Source organism: Sorex araneus, chromosome 3 (assembly GCF_027595985.1).
Source record: "Sorex araneus isolate mSorAra2 chromosome 3, mSorAra2.pri, whole genome shotgun sequence".
Lineage (NCBI taxonomy): Eukaryota > Metazoa > Chordata > Mammalia > Eulipotyphla > Soricidae > Sorex > Sorex araneus.
In genome coordinates, this window is record NC_073304.1 from 175,097,649 (window position 1) to 175,113,586 (window position 15,938).

Sequence of the window (15,938 nt, forward strand, 5' to 3'; positions counted from 1 at the left end):
AAAATATGAATACAGAATTTCCAGGTATGTACTAGTGTTTATGAAAATCCTGGAAAGAAGATATCTAAAAATTTTATGATGCAATTCTAAAATCACAGGGAGTTACAAAAATCATGAATATCATCACAGAAATCCATCTATTTCCTACCATATAGTTATCTCCAGTGACTATAATACAACAGCAAAGGTGGGAAGCTGACACAGGTACAACACTGTGACCAGCAAAAACTGAACAAGAGCTCTTCAGTTCCCATCATTTTTACACGCAGTATGTGACTGTGATATGTGTGTATGCACACGTGTTTGGGTGAAGATCTGCACAACTTTGCCCCTTGGACTGGCTCATGTAACCATCACAAGAATCAGGGTACAGAACTATCCCACCACCACAGGAGAAATTCTTTCTATTCCTACTTTCGCGCCAGACAGATAGTACAGTGGGTAGGGCACTTGCCGTTCACAAGGGCAACCCATGTTCAGTCTGCAGCACCACAGACGGTCCTGGGACACCTGCCAGATATGACCTCTGAGGACAGAGTCAGGAGTAAGCTGGGTGTGACCCAAAAAACAAAACTAAAGACAAATACTTCCTCTCTGTACTCAAACTCATCCTGTTCCACTACATCTCTGACTCCTGGCAATCCCTGACTTACTCTCCATTTCTACAGTAGAGTCATTTGGGAAACAACAAAACCTGCCATACTAAGCTCTGCCATTCTTTTCATGAGACATGATGCCCTTAATTAATCCTATAAGAGTGGCTGCAAAGGGGCCAAAGAGAGAGTACAGTGGTTGGAATGTTTGTCCACCAAATGGTTGACCCCAGTTCGATCCCCAGGACCACATGCCCCCCTAGCATTGCCAAGCACAACCCTGGAGCTCCCGAGTACTGTTAGAATAGCCCAGGTGATCCTTGACACTGTAGAGCCAAAGAAGCACCTCAGCCCCTACACAGAGCACTGCAGAGGGAACTGCTCCAAAATCAAAAATAATGAGTTGCTGGCGAAAACAACAATCCATATTCTTGGGGACTGGCCTTGGTAGCCCCTTCTTGTTTTCCCTGAGAAGGGAATGAGGGGGGAGGGAAACTGGGCATGTGGAAGCTCCATGCCTGGCAGCTGACCCTGTTAAAGGAGGGCCGAGGGAAGGCTGCACCTGATCCACCTTGGTAGGGCCAGGAGCTACATCTTCATTCCTGATTAAGTTCAAAGAACTCTTGCGCAAGCAGCTTCAAGACAAAATAACAGATAATGTATCTCGCTCATCTTGTAACCCTTGGCTTTCCCACGGAGTGTTCACTACATACTATAAAAGAAATGAGCTTTGGAATAAAGTTGCGGTAATTTTTTTTTTTGCTTTTTGGGTCACACCCGGCAATGCACAGGGGTTATTCCTGGCTCTGCACTCAAGAATTACTCCTGGCGGTGTTCAGGGGACCATATGGGATGCTGGGAATTGAACCCGGGTTTGCCACATGCAAGGCAAATGCCCTACCCGGTATGCTATCACTCCAGACCCCCGAAGTTGCTGTATGTTTCTTATGGTCCTCCCTATCCCGTCTTTCAGTTCTCACTTCCTCTCTCCCATCAAAATTCAAGTTGGCTACATGACATGTGGCAAGTGGTGCCCAAACAGAGACCATAGCATGAAGGAGTCAATGAAGAACCCCAACAAAAAGAAATGCATCATAAGTAATTTACAGAGTTTACAGAGTAATTTAAAAAGTTTGGGGTATTGTGTAAGTTGATAATAGGGAATAAAAATGGGGCAAGCTTCTAGTCACCAGCAGCTGTTTGCGCAAACCTTGCTGATGATGTTACAGCAAAAGACTTGAAAAAGCACTGTAGCACTGTCACTGTAGCACTGTCATCCCATTGTCATCAATTTGCTCCAGAGGGCACCAGTAACATCTCCATTGTGAAACTTGTTGTTACTGATTTGGCATATCGAGTATGCCACACGTAGCTTGCCAGTCTCTGCCATGCCTTGAAAATGGAAGAGAAGCAAATAGAAGACTTTCTTGAGCATGTAAGAAAAGTCTGTCCTTGGTTTCCTAAGGAAGGTATCCTGAATACGTGGAGTCAGGTAGGGCATGAGCTTCAGCAATATTACAATAATTGTGGTCCAGCTGATATGCCTGTAGATACTTTTGCGCTTTGGCAACTTATAATGGATAATATTAGCCTTTTGCTGTTTCAGAGTTGAAGACGGAGGAAATCGCATTCTGTAGGCCTGTTTCTTCTGCTCCTTCTCTTTCTGCAGAGACGTCTATCCCTGTGACAGTCCCCTCTGCAATTTCTTATAAGTCGGGATAAACTGAGCCTATGCGTGATGACTATCAGGAAGCGACAGAACAGCGGGAGGAGGAAGGAGAGCTGTTGCATGAGCCAGAGGCTGCCAGGAGATCTATCAGTGGCGATTCTGGGGATATCATAGCACTATATCACTGTCGTCCCGTTTTTCATCGATTTGCTCAAGCGGGCACCAGTAACGTGTCCATGGTGAGACTTGTTGTTACTGTTTTTTGGCATACTGAATATGCCATGGATAGCTTGCGAGTCTCTGCCATGAGGCAGATTACTCTTGGTAGCTTGCTGGACTCTCGAAGAGGGGTGGAGGAATCGAACCTGGGTTGTCCATGTGCAAGCAAACACCCCACCCACTGTGCTATCACTCCAGCCCTAAATATAGGATAATTCATGGAAATTCAACAATATTTTTAATTATAAAATTGTTGGAGATGGAGTGATAGTACAGCGGGTATTGCGTTTGCCTTGCACGCGGCCAACCCGGATTTGATTCCCAGCATCCTATATGGTCCCCCGAGCAGTGCCAGGAATCATTCCTGAGTGCAGAGCCAGGAGTCAGCCCTGAGGATCTCCAGTGTGACCCAAAGGGCCAAAAAAAATTATAAATTGTTTTAAAAAAGAAATTCTATTTCTTTAACTGCAGGGTGGAATGCAAAATGACATCATCACCGAATTTTAATCTAAGAAATCTAAGTGTTTCTTCCATTTTTAAAACTTTTTTATTGAATCTCTATGAGATAGACTATGACAAAGCTGTTCATGATTAGATTTCAGTTATACAGTATTCCAACACCCATCCCTTCACTCGTGTATGTTTCCCAGCACAAGCGTCCCCACGTTCTCTCCCGTTACGGCCCACCTCAACCTCCTGCCTGCTTCTATGGAAGGTGCTTTTCTTCTCTTCTCTCTGTCTCACTCTCTCCCTAATTTTGGACATTATGGTATACAATATTGATACTGAAAAATTATCAAGAATATCCCTTACCTACTTTTAACCCTTAGATCTTGTCCAGATATGATAATTCACAGCTATTATTATCATAGCGATCTCTTCTCTATCTTACCTATACTCAGGCACATACACATTTATTTTTATTTTTTTGGTTGTGCTGTTGAAACGCAGACTTGATGGCCTCATTCAGTTGGCTAGGCCTGCAGTGAGCAATGGCTGGGACAAGGACAAAAAGGCATTTTTCCTGCAGGCAGGCCCATCCCCATGGGCCCTCTAGAGAGCTGGTCTCTAAACTGTTCTCCAGGCGCTGAGCCTTTAGCACGATTCACCCGGGATTTCCATATGTAGAAAACAATACGGTGCTCAATTAAAATTGTTTTCATTCAGAATATATAGAAGATCACAAAGGCATCAACGTCACTACAATTCATTTAGAGACAGGCTTCCAGTTTCCAAAAGATACCACCAAAACGCACATCTTGAAAAAAAATTTTATTTTAAGTTCTTTCATTCTCAAAACACAATGCTTTCATTATCAATCATTTTTGTTTAGAAATATCTTGTGTGTGAAAAACTTTCTTTTCCTTAATCATCCCTCCAGGTTGATCAAAAAGACGAGGAGTCAGTTGCTCTTTTGAAAGCCTGTTGCTGCCTGGCCCTGCACTGGGCCTCTGGCTCTCTCAGCTGGACCAGCAATGCAGGAATGTGACCCTTACATCCACCCCATAAGGTCGCCTCCAGCTCCTACTTTGATCTCCTTAAATCCCAAGGTTGCACCACCATGCTAGTTTATGCCTTTTTTTGAGACATGGGAAGTTTCTTAAAGATGTGTTTCAGTAAAAAATTCACAGAAGACAGTTTTAAGCAACTGAACCCGGCACTTTTAATGGAAGAGAAAAACCATCATCAATGCTGGATCTTGGATTCTTATTGAGGGAGGAAGCAGCTGGGTAGAGTTAAGCGCTACATAATAAATGCAGAAAAATTAACGTTAGCCAGAAAAAAAGTTCTCTGTCATTACAAATCTATCCCAAGCTTTTCTTTAACCTTTTCAAATTATAAAACCTGAACAGATATTTGAGCCTTTGCTCCAAACTCATAGTCAGTCTTTAGAAAACATCTTTGGCTGAACCAAATGAGAAGAGATGAACAAAGATTTTATTCTGAGAACCTCACAAAATAAAGACATTGTAAATATATATTTCCATCTTTTTTATGCCAAGTGATGCATTTGTTTCTGGTTCAAAAAATAAACTGATAACACAGTATCTAATAGATTTTTGAAAAATTAACTGGCAGCTCTTAAGCCTTTATCATGCTCCCCACAATAGAATCTTCCAAAGGAATTGTGAGGGCTCTCCTCAATGTCACCCCCCATGCAACAAAGGAAGTAAACCCCAAGGTTCTCACTGATTTATGGTTGTTGTCAATTATTGTATTTGATTCATTAGAGTATAATAGATCATCTAATTCAACAGGTAATTCTTGATATGCTACATTTAATATTCTAAATATACTGAAGGAGAAAGCATTGGTGAAGTATAGAAATATTTTTAAAATAGCATCTAGTATAGTGTACTGATTACCTTATTGATGAGACAAGACTTGAGTAAGTTGCTTGGTACATGTTGCTTCATATAACTTACTATCATTCACATATATTTTTCAATGATAAATCTCATTGGGCAAGTACAACAATGGTTAGAATAGTTTTTCTTCATGCAGACCAGGTTCAACCCCCAGCACCAGATGGTCCCACAGGAACTTCTAGGAGCAACCCTCAGGAACAGAGATCGAAGTATCTCTTGAGCCCAAAGCACCTCCCAATCATTGTTTTCCTAATTATGTGAAACATTCTCCTTCAGGATCAATAAGATTTGCAAGAAGATTACTTTTTTCAAAATATTCTGTGCCATATTATATAATAAATTTTTAGAATAAATTATTAACTGCACTATTTGTCATCCTGAGACACATTATGAATTACTACATACATAATATATTCTCTTAATGCTGTGATGGAAATAAAAAGTGGAGCTATATATATATGTAGTCCTTCAGATGACATGCAATGGACTAAGAGAGGTTCCCAAAGCTGGTAACATAGGGTATAAATTTTGTTAATCTCAACAAAAACAAGAAAAATCATAATGGCAAAATGGAGAGGGATTTTTAAAAACGCAGAGCAAGAACAAGACCAAGGGCATCACAGTCTGTCTAAACAGTCCCCATAATTTGCAATGATAAGAGATCTCTTATATATATAACAATATAACATATGTAGCAATATGATTAAGAAAAGAATTATTTCATAGTATTTGGCACATTTGAATCCAGATCAGCAAGAGAGAATCTTAATTCTAGGTAACTTATAAAACTCATTAGATTTTGTCCAAAGTTGAAATACCCCAGGGACAAGGAGTATGAAAACATTTTGCAAAAGTCAGTGTGAGTATGTTCCTCTTATAAACAAGCTATTAGATTTTAGCTTTTGTGTTTGTTTAGTTTGGGTTTGAGTTTGGGTTTGGGGGTCACATCTGGTGATGCAGGGGGGTACCCCTGACGCTGCACTCAGGAATCACTCTTGGCAACGCTCTGGGACCATACAGAAAACCAGGGATCAAACCCAGGTTGGCCCCAAGAAAGCAAGTGCCTAACCCACTGTACTATCTCTCTGGCCCCACTATTAGTTTTGCAAAAAAAAAAAATTAAAACAAGGGGCCAGAAATATTGCACAGTGGGTAGGGCACTTGCCTGCAGGTAGCCAAACTGGGTTCAAATCCTGGTTACCTGTATGGTCCCCCAAGCACTGCCAGGAATGATTCCTGAGTGCAGAATCAGAAGTAACCCCTCAGCATTGCAGGGTATGTATGGCCAAGTAAAAACACTTGTATCACTTGTATAACTAGTCCCATTGATCTTCAGTTTGCTCGAACGTGCACCAGTAACGTTGCCATTTGTCACCGTTGCATGCTAGTGCAGCCCAATGATATCTGCTTGCTCCAGGAACAGGAAGAGCCTCAAACCACTAAGAAATGCAAAATTATTGAACAAAACACTTGAGCAAGGAGAGGAAATAAAGAGGCAAAATTGAGACATGACCTGCTAGAAGTGAAATAAAAAGGCAAGTCTATCATCACAGTTAGAAATAACAGAATTATGAACAAAGCCTCCTTGAAAGACAGTCATAAAAATGTAAGTGAAAAAATGGTCTCTTTTTGAATGCATCCTAATTAGAACCTGTTTTTCCTCTGGATTTGAGTCAAGACCTTCCCCAGGGCAACTTTGACATCCTTGTTCCTCAAACTGTAGATCAGGGGATTGAGCATGGGCCCCACATTAGTATAGAAAACAGAAGCAACTTTTCCTTGATCCATAGACCCAGAAGAAGAAAATTTAAGGTACATGAAAGCTGCTGAGCCAAAGAAAAGCGAAATGGCAGCGATGTGGGAACTACAGGTACTGAATGCTTTGGACCTCCCTTGAGTGGATTTGATCTGAAGAATGTTCCTTAGGATGAAGACGTAAGAAATTAGGATAATAACACTAGGCACTGTGATATTAATACCCACCACGATGAGAACGACTATATCATTGACATAAGTGCTGGTGCAAGAGAGCTGAAGGAGAGGGAGGATGTCACATAAGTAATGGTTGACCACATGAGCATTGCAGAAGGTCAGCCTGAGCATGCACCCTGTGTGGGCGGCAGACCCCGCAAACCCCATGGAATATGCAGCAAAGCTTATCAAAGAGCAAACCTGTGGTGACATGGTGACCTTATATAGCAGTGGGTTGCAAATGGCCACATAGCGGTCATAGGCCATGGAGGTCAACATGTAGCATTCAGAGATGACAAGAAAAAGAAAGAAAAACAGCTGAGTCATGCACCCAGCATAGGAGATGACGTTCTTCTTTGACACAAAGTTCACCAGCATCTTAGGGGTGAACACTGAAGAGTAACAGAGGTCAATGAAGGACAGGTTAAAAAGGAAATAGTACATGGGGGTGTGGAGGTGGGAGTTGAGAATGATAAGGATGATCAAGCCAATGTTGCCCACCACAGTGACAATGTACATCACTAGAAACAGAACAAAGAGGGGTCGCTGGAGCTCTGGGCGGTCCGTTAATCCAGCAAGCAGGAATTCTGTCACGAATGAATCATTCTGAGGCAGCACTGTCATCTTGGGGAAATCTGTGAGAAGAGATGACAATGCCATTCACAAAGACTCGACTCTCCACAAGGACTCACTTCCAAGAAGGGGATTCGACAGGCTGAAGTCAAGCAAGTGCCGCTTTTCAGCAGGGCTGTGCTACCACGGCCTCCCCTCAGCAGCAAAAGGATTGTCTCTTACCTGTGACAAACAACTGTTACTGCCTTTGCTCCAGGGAAAGGTCAAGCCCACTTGCTGGTGAGCAATGGGAGCAAGGACTTCTCCCTCACGCCTCCCCCACATTCCTCTGTTTCTTCCCTTCCTAGTCCCTGTTGGTGTTTCCATTTCTCTGCTGGACACCTCAGGTCCTGTCACAGACAACCAGACAGACAGAATGTCTCTGGGGTGGAGACCTCACAGATATTCTGTTTCTGGAAGGGAGGGTCTTCAGATCCCTTACTCCAAGACTCCACTGACTACCTACCCCAGAGCTGCAACTCATTCTTCCCTTTGTTCCATCCTAAGCAGACAGAGAACTCATGAAGGACTGTAAAGGTGCTTCCCGGCCTTGTAGGAGAGCAGGCAAGAGAAACCTTAATTCTGGGGCTATCTAAGCTGGTTGCAAAGCTTGGGGAAAGATGTCAAGCAGACAAATACAAGACTAACACCATGTTAAATGTCTTTAGGAAAGGTTTCTCATCTTCCTCTGTGTGGCTGTCTGCTGGACAGGGCTCCTGGCACTGTCAGAGTGGGCCTGTGTCTATCAGAAACAGCAGGGCCAGCATGCCTGTCCTCTCAGCTTGTGGTGACTCAACAGAAATACTTTTCCTCACTTATCAACAACAGGAAAAGGGAAAGAACCCTAGAAACATGACTGACTTACTCTCCTCCTAAGAGGACTCTGCGCTGACCCTTTATGCTGGTTTTCTCCACACGGTTCTGGAAGAAGAGTGGACGGTGTTGATACCAACGCTGACTAGCTGTGATCACAGAATCTGCTGCTTCTCTTGGCCAAAGAGTCAGGGCTCAGAACTCGGTCCAGGCATTCCACGACTCATTCTAGGTGGGGGTCAAGCTTCTAGTTATCAATTTTCTAATAGAGTAAGAAGTGAAAACGTAAATTGGAGACAGAAGTCACCTTGTCAAATGCATATGGCATGACTTGCTGAAGGCTTATAATATGCTCGGCCCTGGTTATAAATCCAAACATCAATGCTCTTGAGGTCATTCCTATCACAAGAAGTAATGAAGGGAGAAAGTTTGTGTTTGTGGAACACCCTGATGGCGACAGTTAAGTGTTAATTTCCCAACAGAGAGTGCACATTCCCTGAGGTATAAGAGAAAAAATCATCTGTTTCCCTTACAGAGATGCAACAATTTACTGTTATGAAATTATGCTAATTAAAGTTCCACATACCACATTCATTTTTAGGACTTAAGTTCACAGGCTTATGAATGTTTTTTTGTTAATTTTCTTTCATTCCCCTTAAATAATTACTGCTTTTGAAAATTTATAGATATAAACAAAAGGATCCTTTTGTACTGACTTTATAGATTGCTAATAAAAATTTATTTGTATGATTTATAAGTTTTATCATGTAAGATTTATCAATTTCTTAATATATTTGTAAATAAAATCAGTACTCTTTCTAAATAAATTTATAATGTGTGATCTATTATTTCATGGATGTTTAATTACCTTAGGTTTTTCTTTTTTTTCTTTTCTTCCTTAGGGTGTGGGGGTTGGTTAGACTGAGAGGTCTCAGTAGTGCCACCTGGTGGTAATTAAACTGGGGTAAGCTGTGAGTAAGAAAAACACCTTAACCCTTACTGTACTATCTTTCTAAGCCCATGTTGGGTTTTTCTGAATTAACACATTTTTTATTTTAATAAATTAAAATAAATACATAAAAATAATACTTAATAGAGTTCTATTTCAAGAAAATATGAATGCAGAATGTCCAGGTATGTACTAATGATTATTCTGGTAAGAAGGCATCTAAATACCATCTCAACAAAGGGAATGCCCTGCCACAGAGGCGAGGTGTGGTGGGGGGAATTGCATGGGGGGGTGGGAGGGATGCTGGGGTCATCGGTGGAGGACAATGGGCACTTGTGAAAGGATGAGTACTCGAGCATTCTATGACGAAAACAGAAGCACGAAGATACGTAAATCTGTGACTGTATCCGCACGGTGATTCATTAATAAAAAAATAATAAATAAAAAAATAAAAATTAAAAAAATAAATACCATCTCACACCACAGAGACTGGCCCACATCCAAAAGAACAAAAGCAACCAGTGTTGGTGTGGATGTGGGGAGAAAGGAATTCTCCTTCACTGCTGGTGGTTCAGCTCTTTTGGACAGTTCATACTGTCCAAAACAGTATGGACTCTTCTCAAAAGATTAGAAATTGAGCTCCCATTTGACCCAGCAATACCACTTCTGGGAATATATACCAGAGATGCAAAAAAAGTATAGTAGAAATGACATCGGCACTCATCTGTTCATTGCAGCACTGTTTACAATAGTCAGAAACTGGAAAAAACCCGAGTGCCCAAACAGATGACTGGTTAAAGAAACTTTGGTACATCTACACAATGGAATACTATGCTGCTATTAGAAAAGATGAAGTCATGAAGTTTGCATATAGGTGGATCAACATGGAAAGCATCATGTTAAGTGAAATGAGTCAGAAAGAGAGGGACAGACATAGAAAGATTGCACTCATTTGTGGACTATAAAATAACAGAATGGGAGACTAACACCCAAGAACAGTAGAAATAAGAATCAGGATGATTACTCCAAAGCTTAGAAGCCAGCCTTGCATGCTAGGGGAAAGGCAGCTCAGATAGAGAAGGGACCACCAAGTCCCTTCTCTAGGGGTCAAATAGAGAGTACAGTGGTTAGAGTGTTTGTTCAGCCAAAAACAAATATTCCCTCTCTGTACTCAAAGGGTGCTAGGAGGGCCCATCCGGGATGGGAGATGCGTGCTGAAAGTAGACTATAGACCGAACATGATGGCCACTTAATACCTCTACTGCAAACAACAACACCCAAATAGAGAGAGAGAGAGAGAGCAAAAGGGAATACCCTGCACAGAGGCGGGGTGGGGTGGAGGGAGGGAGGGTGTGGGTGGTGGGAGGGATGCTGGGAACATTGGTGATGAAAAATGGGCACTGGTGGAGGAAAAGGCACTCGACCATTGTATGACTGAAATGCAAGCATGAAAGTTTGTAAGTCTTTAACTCTACCTCACAGTGATTCACTAATAAAAATTTTTTTAAAAAAAATTAAAAATGAAGGCATCTAAAAATTTTATGATGAAATTCTGAAATCACAGGGAGTTACAAAAATCATGCATATCGTCCCTCAAAATCCCTCTCTTCCTACCATATTGATTCTCCAATGACTATAGTACAACAGCAAAGGTGGGAAGCCAACACAGGTACAACACTGTGACCTGGACAGCCAGAAAATGAACTAGAGCTCTTCAGTTCCCATCAGTTTTGCACGCAGTATGTGACTGTCATGTCTGTGTATCACGCGTGTTTGGGTGAAGATCTGAGCAACTTTGCCCCTTGGGATGGTTCATGTAACCATTGCCATAATCAGGGTACAGAACTATCCCACCACCACAGGAGAAATTCTTTCTATTCCCACTTTCGGGCCATAGAGGCCACAGAGGCAACTCATGTTCAGTCTGCAGCACCACACACGGTCCTGGGACACCTGCCAGATATGACCCCTGAGAACAGAGTCAGGAGTAAGCTGGGTGTGACCCAAAAAAACAAAAGACAAATACTCCCTCTCTGTACTCAAACTCATCCTGTTCCACTACATCTCTGGCTCCTGGCAATCCCTGACTTACTCTCCATTTCTACAGAAGAGCCATTTGGGAAACAACAAAACCTGCCATACTAAGCTCTGCCATTCTTTTCACAAGACATGATGCCCTTAATTAATCCTATAAGAGTGGCTGCAAAGGGGCCAAAGAGAGAGTACAGTGGTTGGAGTGTTTGTCCAGCAAATGGTTGACCCCAGTTCGATCCCCAGGACCACATGCCCCCCCTAGCACTACCAAGCACATCCCTGGAGCTCCCGAGTACGGTTGGGGTGGCCCAGGTGATCCTTGACACTACAGAGCCAAAGAAGCACCTCAGCCCCCTACACAGAGCACTGCAGAGGGAACTGCCCCAAAATAAAAAATAATGAGTTGCAGGCGAAAACAACAATCCATATTCTTGGGGACTGGCCTTGGTAGCCCCTTCTTGTTTTCCCTGAGAAGGGAATGAGGGGGGAGGGAAACTGGGCATGTGGAAGCTCCATGCCTGGCAGCTGACCCTGTTAAAGGAAGGCCCAGGAAAGGCTGCACCTGAACAGCCTTGGTAGGGCCAGGAGCTACATCTTCATTCCTGATTAAGTTCAAAGAACTCCCTGCGTATGCAGCTGCAAGACAAAATAACAGATAATGTATCTTGCTCATCTTGTAACCCTTGGCTTTCCCACGAAGTGTTCACTACATACTATAAAAGAAATGAGCTTGGGAATGAAGTTGCTGTATGCTTCTTATGGTCCTCCCTATCCCGTCTTTCAGTTCTCACTCCCTCTCTCCAATCAAAATTCAAGTTGGCTACACGACATATGGCAAGTGATGCCCGAACAGAGACCAGAGCACTAAGGAGTCAATGAAGAACCCCCAGCAAAAAGAGATGCATCATAAGTAATTGACAGAGTTTACAGAGTAATTTAAAAAGTTTGGGGTATTGTGTAAGTTGATAATAGGGAATAAAGATGGGGCAAGCTTCTAGTCACCAGCAGCTGTTTGCGCAAACCTTGCTGATGATGTTACAGCAAAAGACTTGAAAAAGCACTGTAGCACTGTCACTGTAGCACTGTCATCCCATTGTCATCAATTTGCTCCAGAGGGCACCAGTAACATCTCCATTGTGAAACTTGTTGTTACTGATTTGGCATATCGAGTACGCCACACGTAGCTTGCCAGACTCTGCCGTGCCTTGAAAATGGAAGAGAAGCAAATAGAAGACTTTCTTGAGCATGTAAGAAAAGTCTGTCCTTGGTTTCCTAAGGAAGGTATCCTGAATGAGACAACGTGGAGTCAGGTAGGGCATGAGCTTCAGCAATATTACAATAATTGTGGTCCAGCTGATATGCCTGTAGATACTTTTGCGCTTCGGCAACTTATAATGGATAATATTAGCCTTTTGCTGTTTCAGAGTTGAAGACGGAGGAAATCGCATTCTGTAGGCCTGTTTCTTCTGCTCCTTCTCTTTCTGCAGAGACGTCTATCCCTGTGACAGTCCCCTCTGCAATTTCTTATAAGTCGGGATAAACTGAGCCTATGCGTGATGACTATCAGGAAGCGACAGAACAGCGGGAGGAGGAAGGAGAGCTGTTGCATGAGCCAGAGGCTGCCAGGAGATCTATCAGTGGCGATTCTGGGGATATCATAGCACTATATCACTGTCGTCCCGTTTTTCATCGATTTGATCAAGCAGGCACCAGTAACGTGTCCATGGTGAGACTTGTTGTTACTGTTTTTTGGCATACTGAATATGCCATGGATAGCTTGCGAGTCTCTGCCATGAGGCAGATTACTCTTGGTAGCTTGCTGGGCTCTCGAAGAGGGGTGGAGGAATCGAACCTGGGTTGTCCATGTGCAAGCAAACACCCCACCCACTGTGCTATCACTCCAGCCCTAAATATAGGATAATTCATGGAAATTCAACAATTTTTTTAATTATAAAATTGTTGGGGCTGGAGCGATAGTATAGCGTGTAGAGCGTTTGCCTTGCATGCAGCTGACCCGGGATCGATTCCCAGCATCCCATATGGATATGGTCCCCTAAGCAGTGCCGGGAATCATTCCTGAGTGCAGAGCCAGGAGTCAGCCCTGAGCATTGCCGGATGTGACCCAAAAAGCCAAAAAAAATTATAAATTGTTTTAAAAAAGAAATTCTATTTCTTAAACTGCAGGGTGGAATGCAAAATGACATCATCACCGAATTTTAGTCTAAGAAATCTAAGTGTTTCTTCCATTTTTAAAACTTTTTTATTTAATCTCTATGAGATAGACCATGACAAAGCTGTTCATGATTAGATTTCAGTTATAGAGTATTCCAACACCCATCCCTTCACTCGTGTATGTTTCCCAGCACCAGTGTGCCCAGGTTCCCTCCCATTACCCTCCACCCCAACCTCCTGCCTGCTTCTATGGAAGGTGCTTTTCTTCTCTTCTCTCTGTCTCACTCTCTCCCTAATTTTGGACATTATGGTATACAATATTGATACTGAAAAGTTATCAAGAATATCCCTTACCGAAAATTTATAGCTCTGCAAGCATTCCTTAGGAAGGAAAAAAGGGCCTACACAGATAGCTTGACTTCACAGCTCAAGGCCTTAGAAAAAAACCAGAAACAAGAACCCAAACCAGACAGAAGGAAGGAAATAATAAAAATTAGAGCAGAAATTAACGACATGGAAACCCAGAAAACAATCCGAAAGGTCAATGAAACCAAGAGCTGGTTCTTTGAGAAAATAAACAAGATTGATAAACCGCTAGAAAGACTCACAAAGAAAGAGAGAGAGAGAACCCTAATAAACCGAATCAGGAATGAAAAGGGGGATATCACAACAGAAACCAGTGAAATTTAAAAGATTATCAGAGACTACTTTGAAAGTCTATATGCCGCAAAACAAGAGAACCTAAAAGAAATGGATGAATTCCTTGACTCCTACAATCTCCCGAGACTGAACCAAGAAGACTTAGAATTCCTGAATAAACCCATTAATATCAAGGAAATTGAAACTGTAATCAAAAGTCTCCCCAAAAACAAAAGCCCAGGTCCAGATGGATTCACTGGCGAATTCTTCCAAACATTTAAAGAAGACTTGTTGCCAATTCTCCTCAAGCTTTTCCAGGAAATTGAAAAAACAGGAACTCTCCCAAATAGTTTCTATGAAGCACATATCGCCCTAATACCAAAAGCAAACAGAGACACCACTAAGAAAGAAAATTATAGACCAATATCCCTGATGAACACCGATTCAAAGATCCTCAACAAAATATTAGCAAATAGGATCCAACAACTCATAAAAAAGATCATACACCGCCCCTGCCCGTGGTTGGGGGCCCTCTCGGAAGCCCCCAGCTCCGACTGGCACCTCTGAGCCATCTTGACAACGGGCCCTGACCCCTCTCTCTCCTCCAGGTAACTGGGATTTCCCTTTGGAGACCCCACCCAACATGGAGAAGCCCTCCCCTCATCCCCTGCCCGCGGTCGGGGGCCCGCTTGGAAGCCCCCAGCCCTGCCTGGCACCTCTGAGCCATCTCGCCAACGGGCCCTGGCCCCTCCCTCTTCTCCAGGTTAGGGGTGTGTCCTCTCATCAGGGGGCGTGGTCTCAAAAGGGGGGGTGGCCTATTTCTGGAGCGGCCACAGTTATTTCTCCCATTCCATGCATGCTGCCTTGGTCACAATCAGTATAACCTATTGCTCTTAAGATACCCTGGTCATCTTAGTGACTATATGCTAATAGTTCATTTGCCTATCCCTTCATAATTTCAAAAACACTATCAGTGAACACATCAAGTGGAACAAAAAGTCCTTTTTAAAGAGATCGCTAAGGAGAGCGCCTGACAGTAAAGCCCATAACAACATGAAGAAACAGTGAAAAACCCCACCGCCAGGAGAGATGGAAGACAGGATCTCAGAAACCCCAACAGGGACTTCCCAGAAATACAATCTCCTCTCAGATAAAGAATTCAGAGAGGAAATCGTGTAAATGGTTCACGAACTCAAAGCAACTATGGAATGAACATCCAATAAATTAAGAGAAGATATGGATGCAGCGTTGGAACGGTCCACCAAGAAAATCCAGGAAGAAATGAGAGCAGAAATTTCAAAGCTACGAACAGAAGTCACACAATTAAAAGAATTGGTAGATGAAATAAACTCAGTAGGAGCCTTCAATAATAGAATGGCTACAGCCGAAGACAGAATCAGTGAACTTGAAGATGAATTGCAGAAAGCATATAGGCAACAACAAATAATGGCAAAAGATCTTAAAATGGCTCTAGAGCGAATTTGAGTCCTAGGGGATGACCACAAGAGAAGCAACATAAGAATCATTGGAGTACCAGAACCACAGGGAACCAATCCCAATGAAAAAAAACACAATCAAAGACATCATTGCTAAGAAATTCCCAGAGCTAGAGAATGCGGGCATCCAGATCCAAGGAGTCCAAAGGGTGCCAGCTAAAAGGGACCCAAATAGAAAATCCCCAAAACATATCATAGTCAGAATGATGGATGCTGTGGATACAGATACAATACTGCAAGCAGCAAGATCAAAGAAGGAAATCATATACAAAGGAGCAACCCTTAGATTCACGGCAGTCCTATCAGAAGAAACCTTCCAAGCCCAAAGACAATGGTGGGATATAGTGAAAAACCTTAATGAAATGTACGCCTTACCAAGAATACTTTACCCAGCTAAACTCT

At 42.6% G+C, this 15,938-nt stretch overlaps 1 protein-coding gene across 2 annotated transcripts; it reads right to left on the reverse strand.

The window, feature by feature from the left end:
- Positions 1–6,494: 6,494 nt before the first annotated feature.
- LOC101546877 (olfactory receptor 147-like) lies at positions 6,495–15,624 on the reverse strand. 2 transcript variants are annotated; one of them, XM_055132011.1, is made up of 2 exons: positions 15,613–15,624; positions 6,495–7,427 (listed from the first exon to the last, which is right to left on the reverse strand). In XM_055132011.1, the coding sequence occupies exons 1-2, from the start codon at positions 15,622–15,624 to the stop codon at positions 6,495–6,497; spliced, it is 945 nt and encodes a 314-aa protein (XP_054987986.1). The 2 variants fall into 2 exon arrangements, with proteins under 2 accessions (XP_054987986.1, XP_054987985.1); XM_055132010.1 differs by lacking the exon at positions 15,613–15,624 and having other exon boundaries at positions 6,495–7,445.
- Between the last annotated feature and the right edge of the window lie 314 nt (positions 15,625–15,938).

Bases quoted from the DNA above. Each gene is read 5' to 3' on its own strand.
- LOC101546877 (XM_055132010.1), bottom strand. From the start codon at position 7,445: ATGACAGTGCTGCCTCAGAATGATTCATTCGTGACAGAATTCCTGCTT.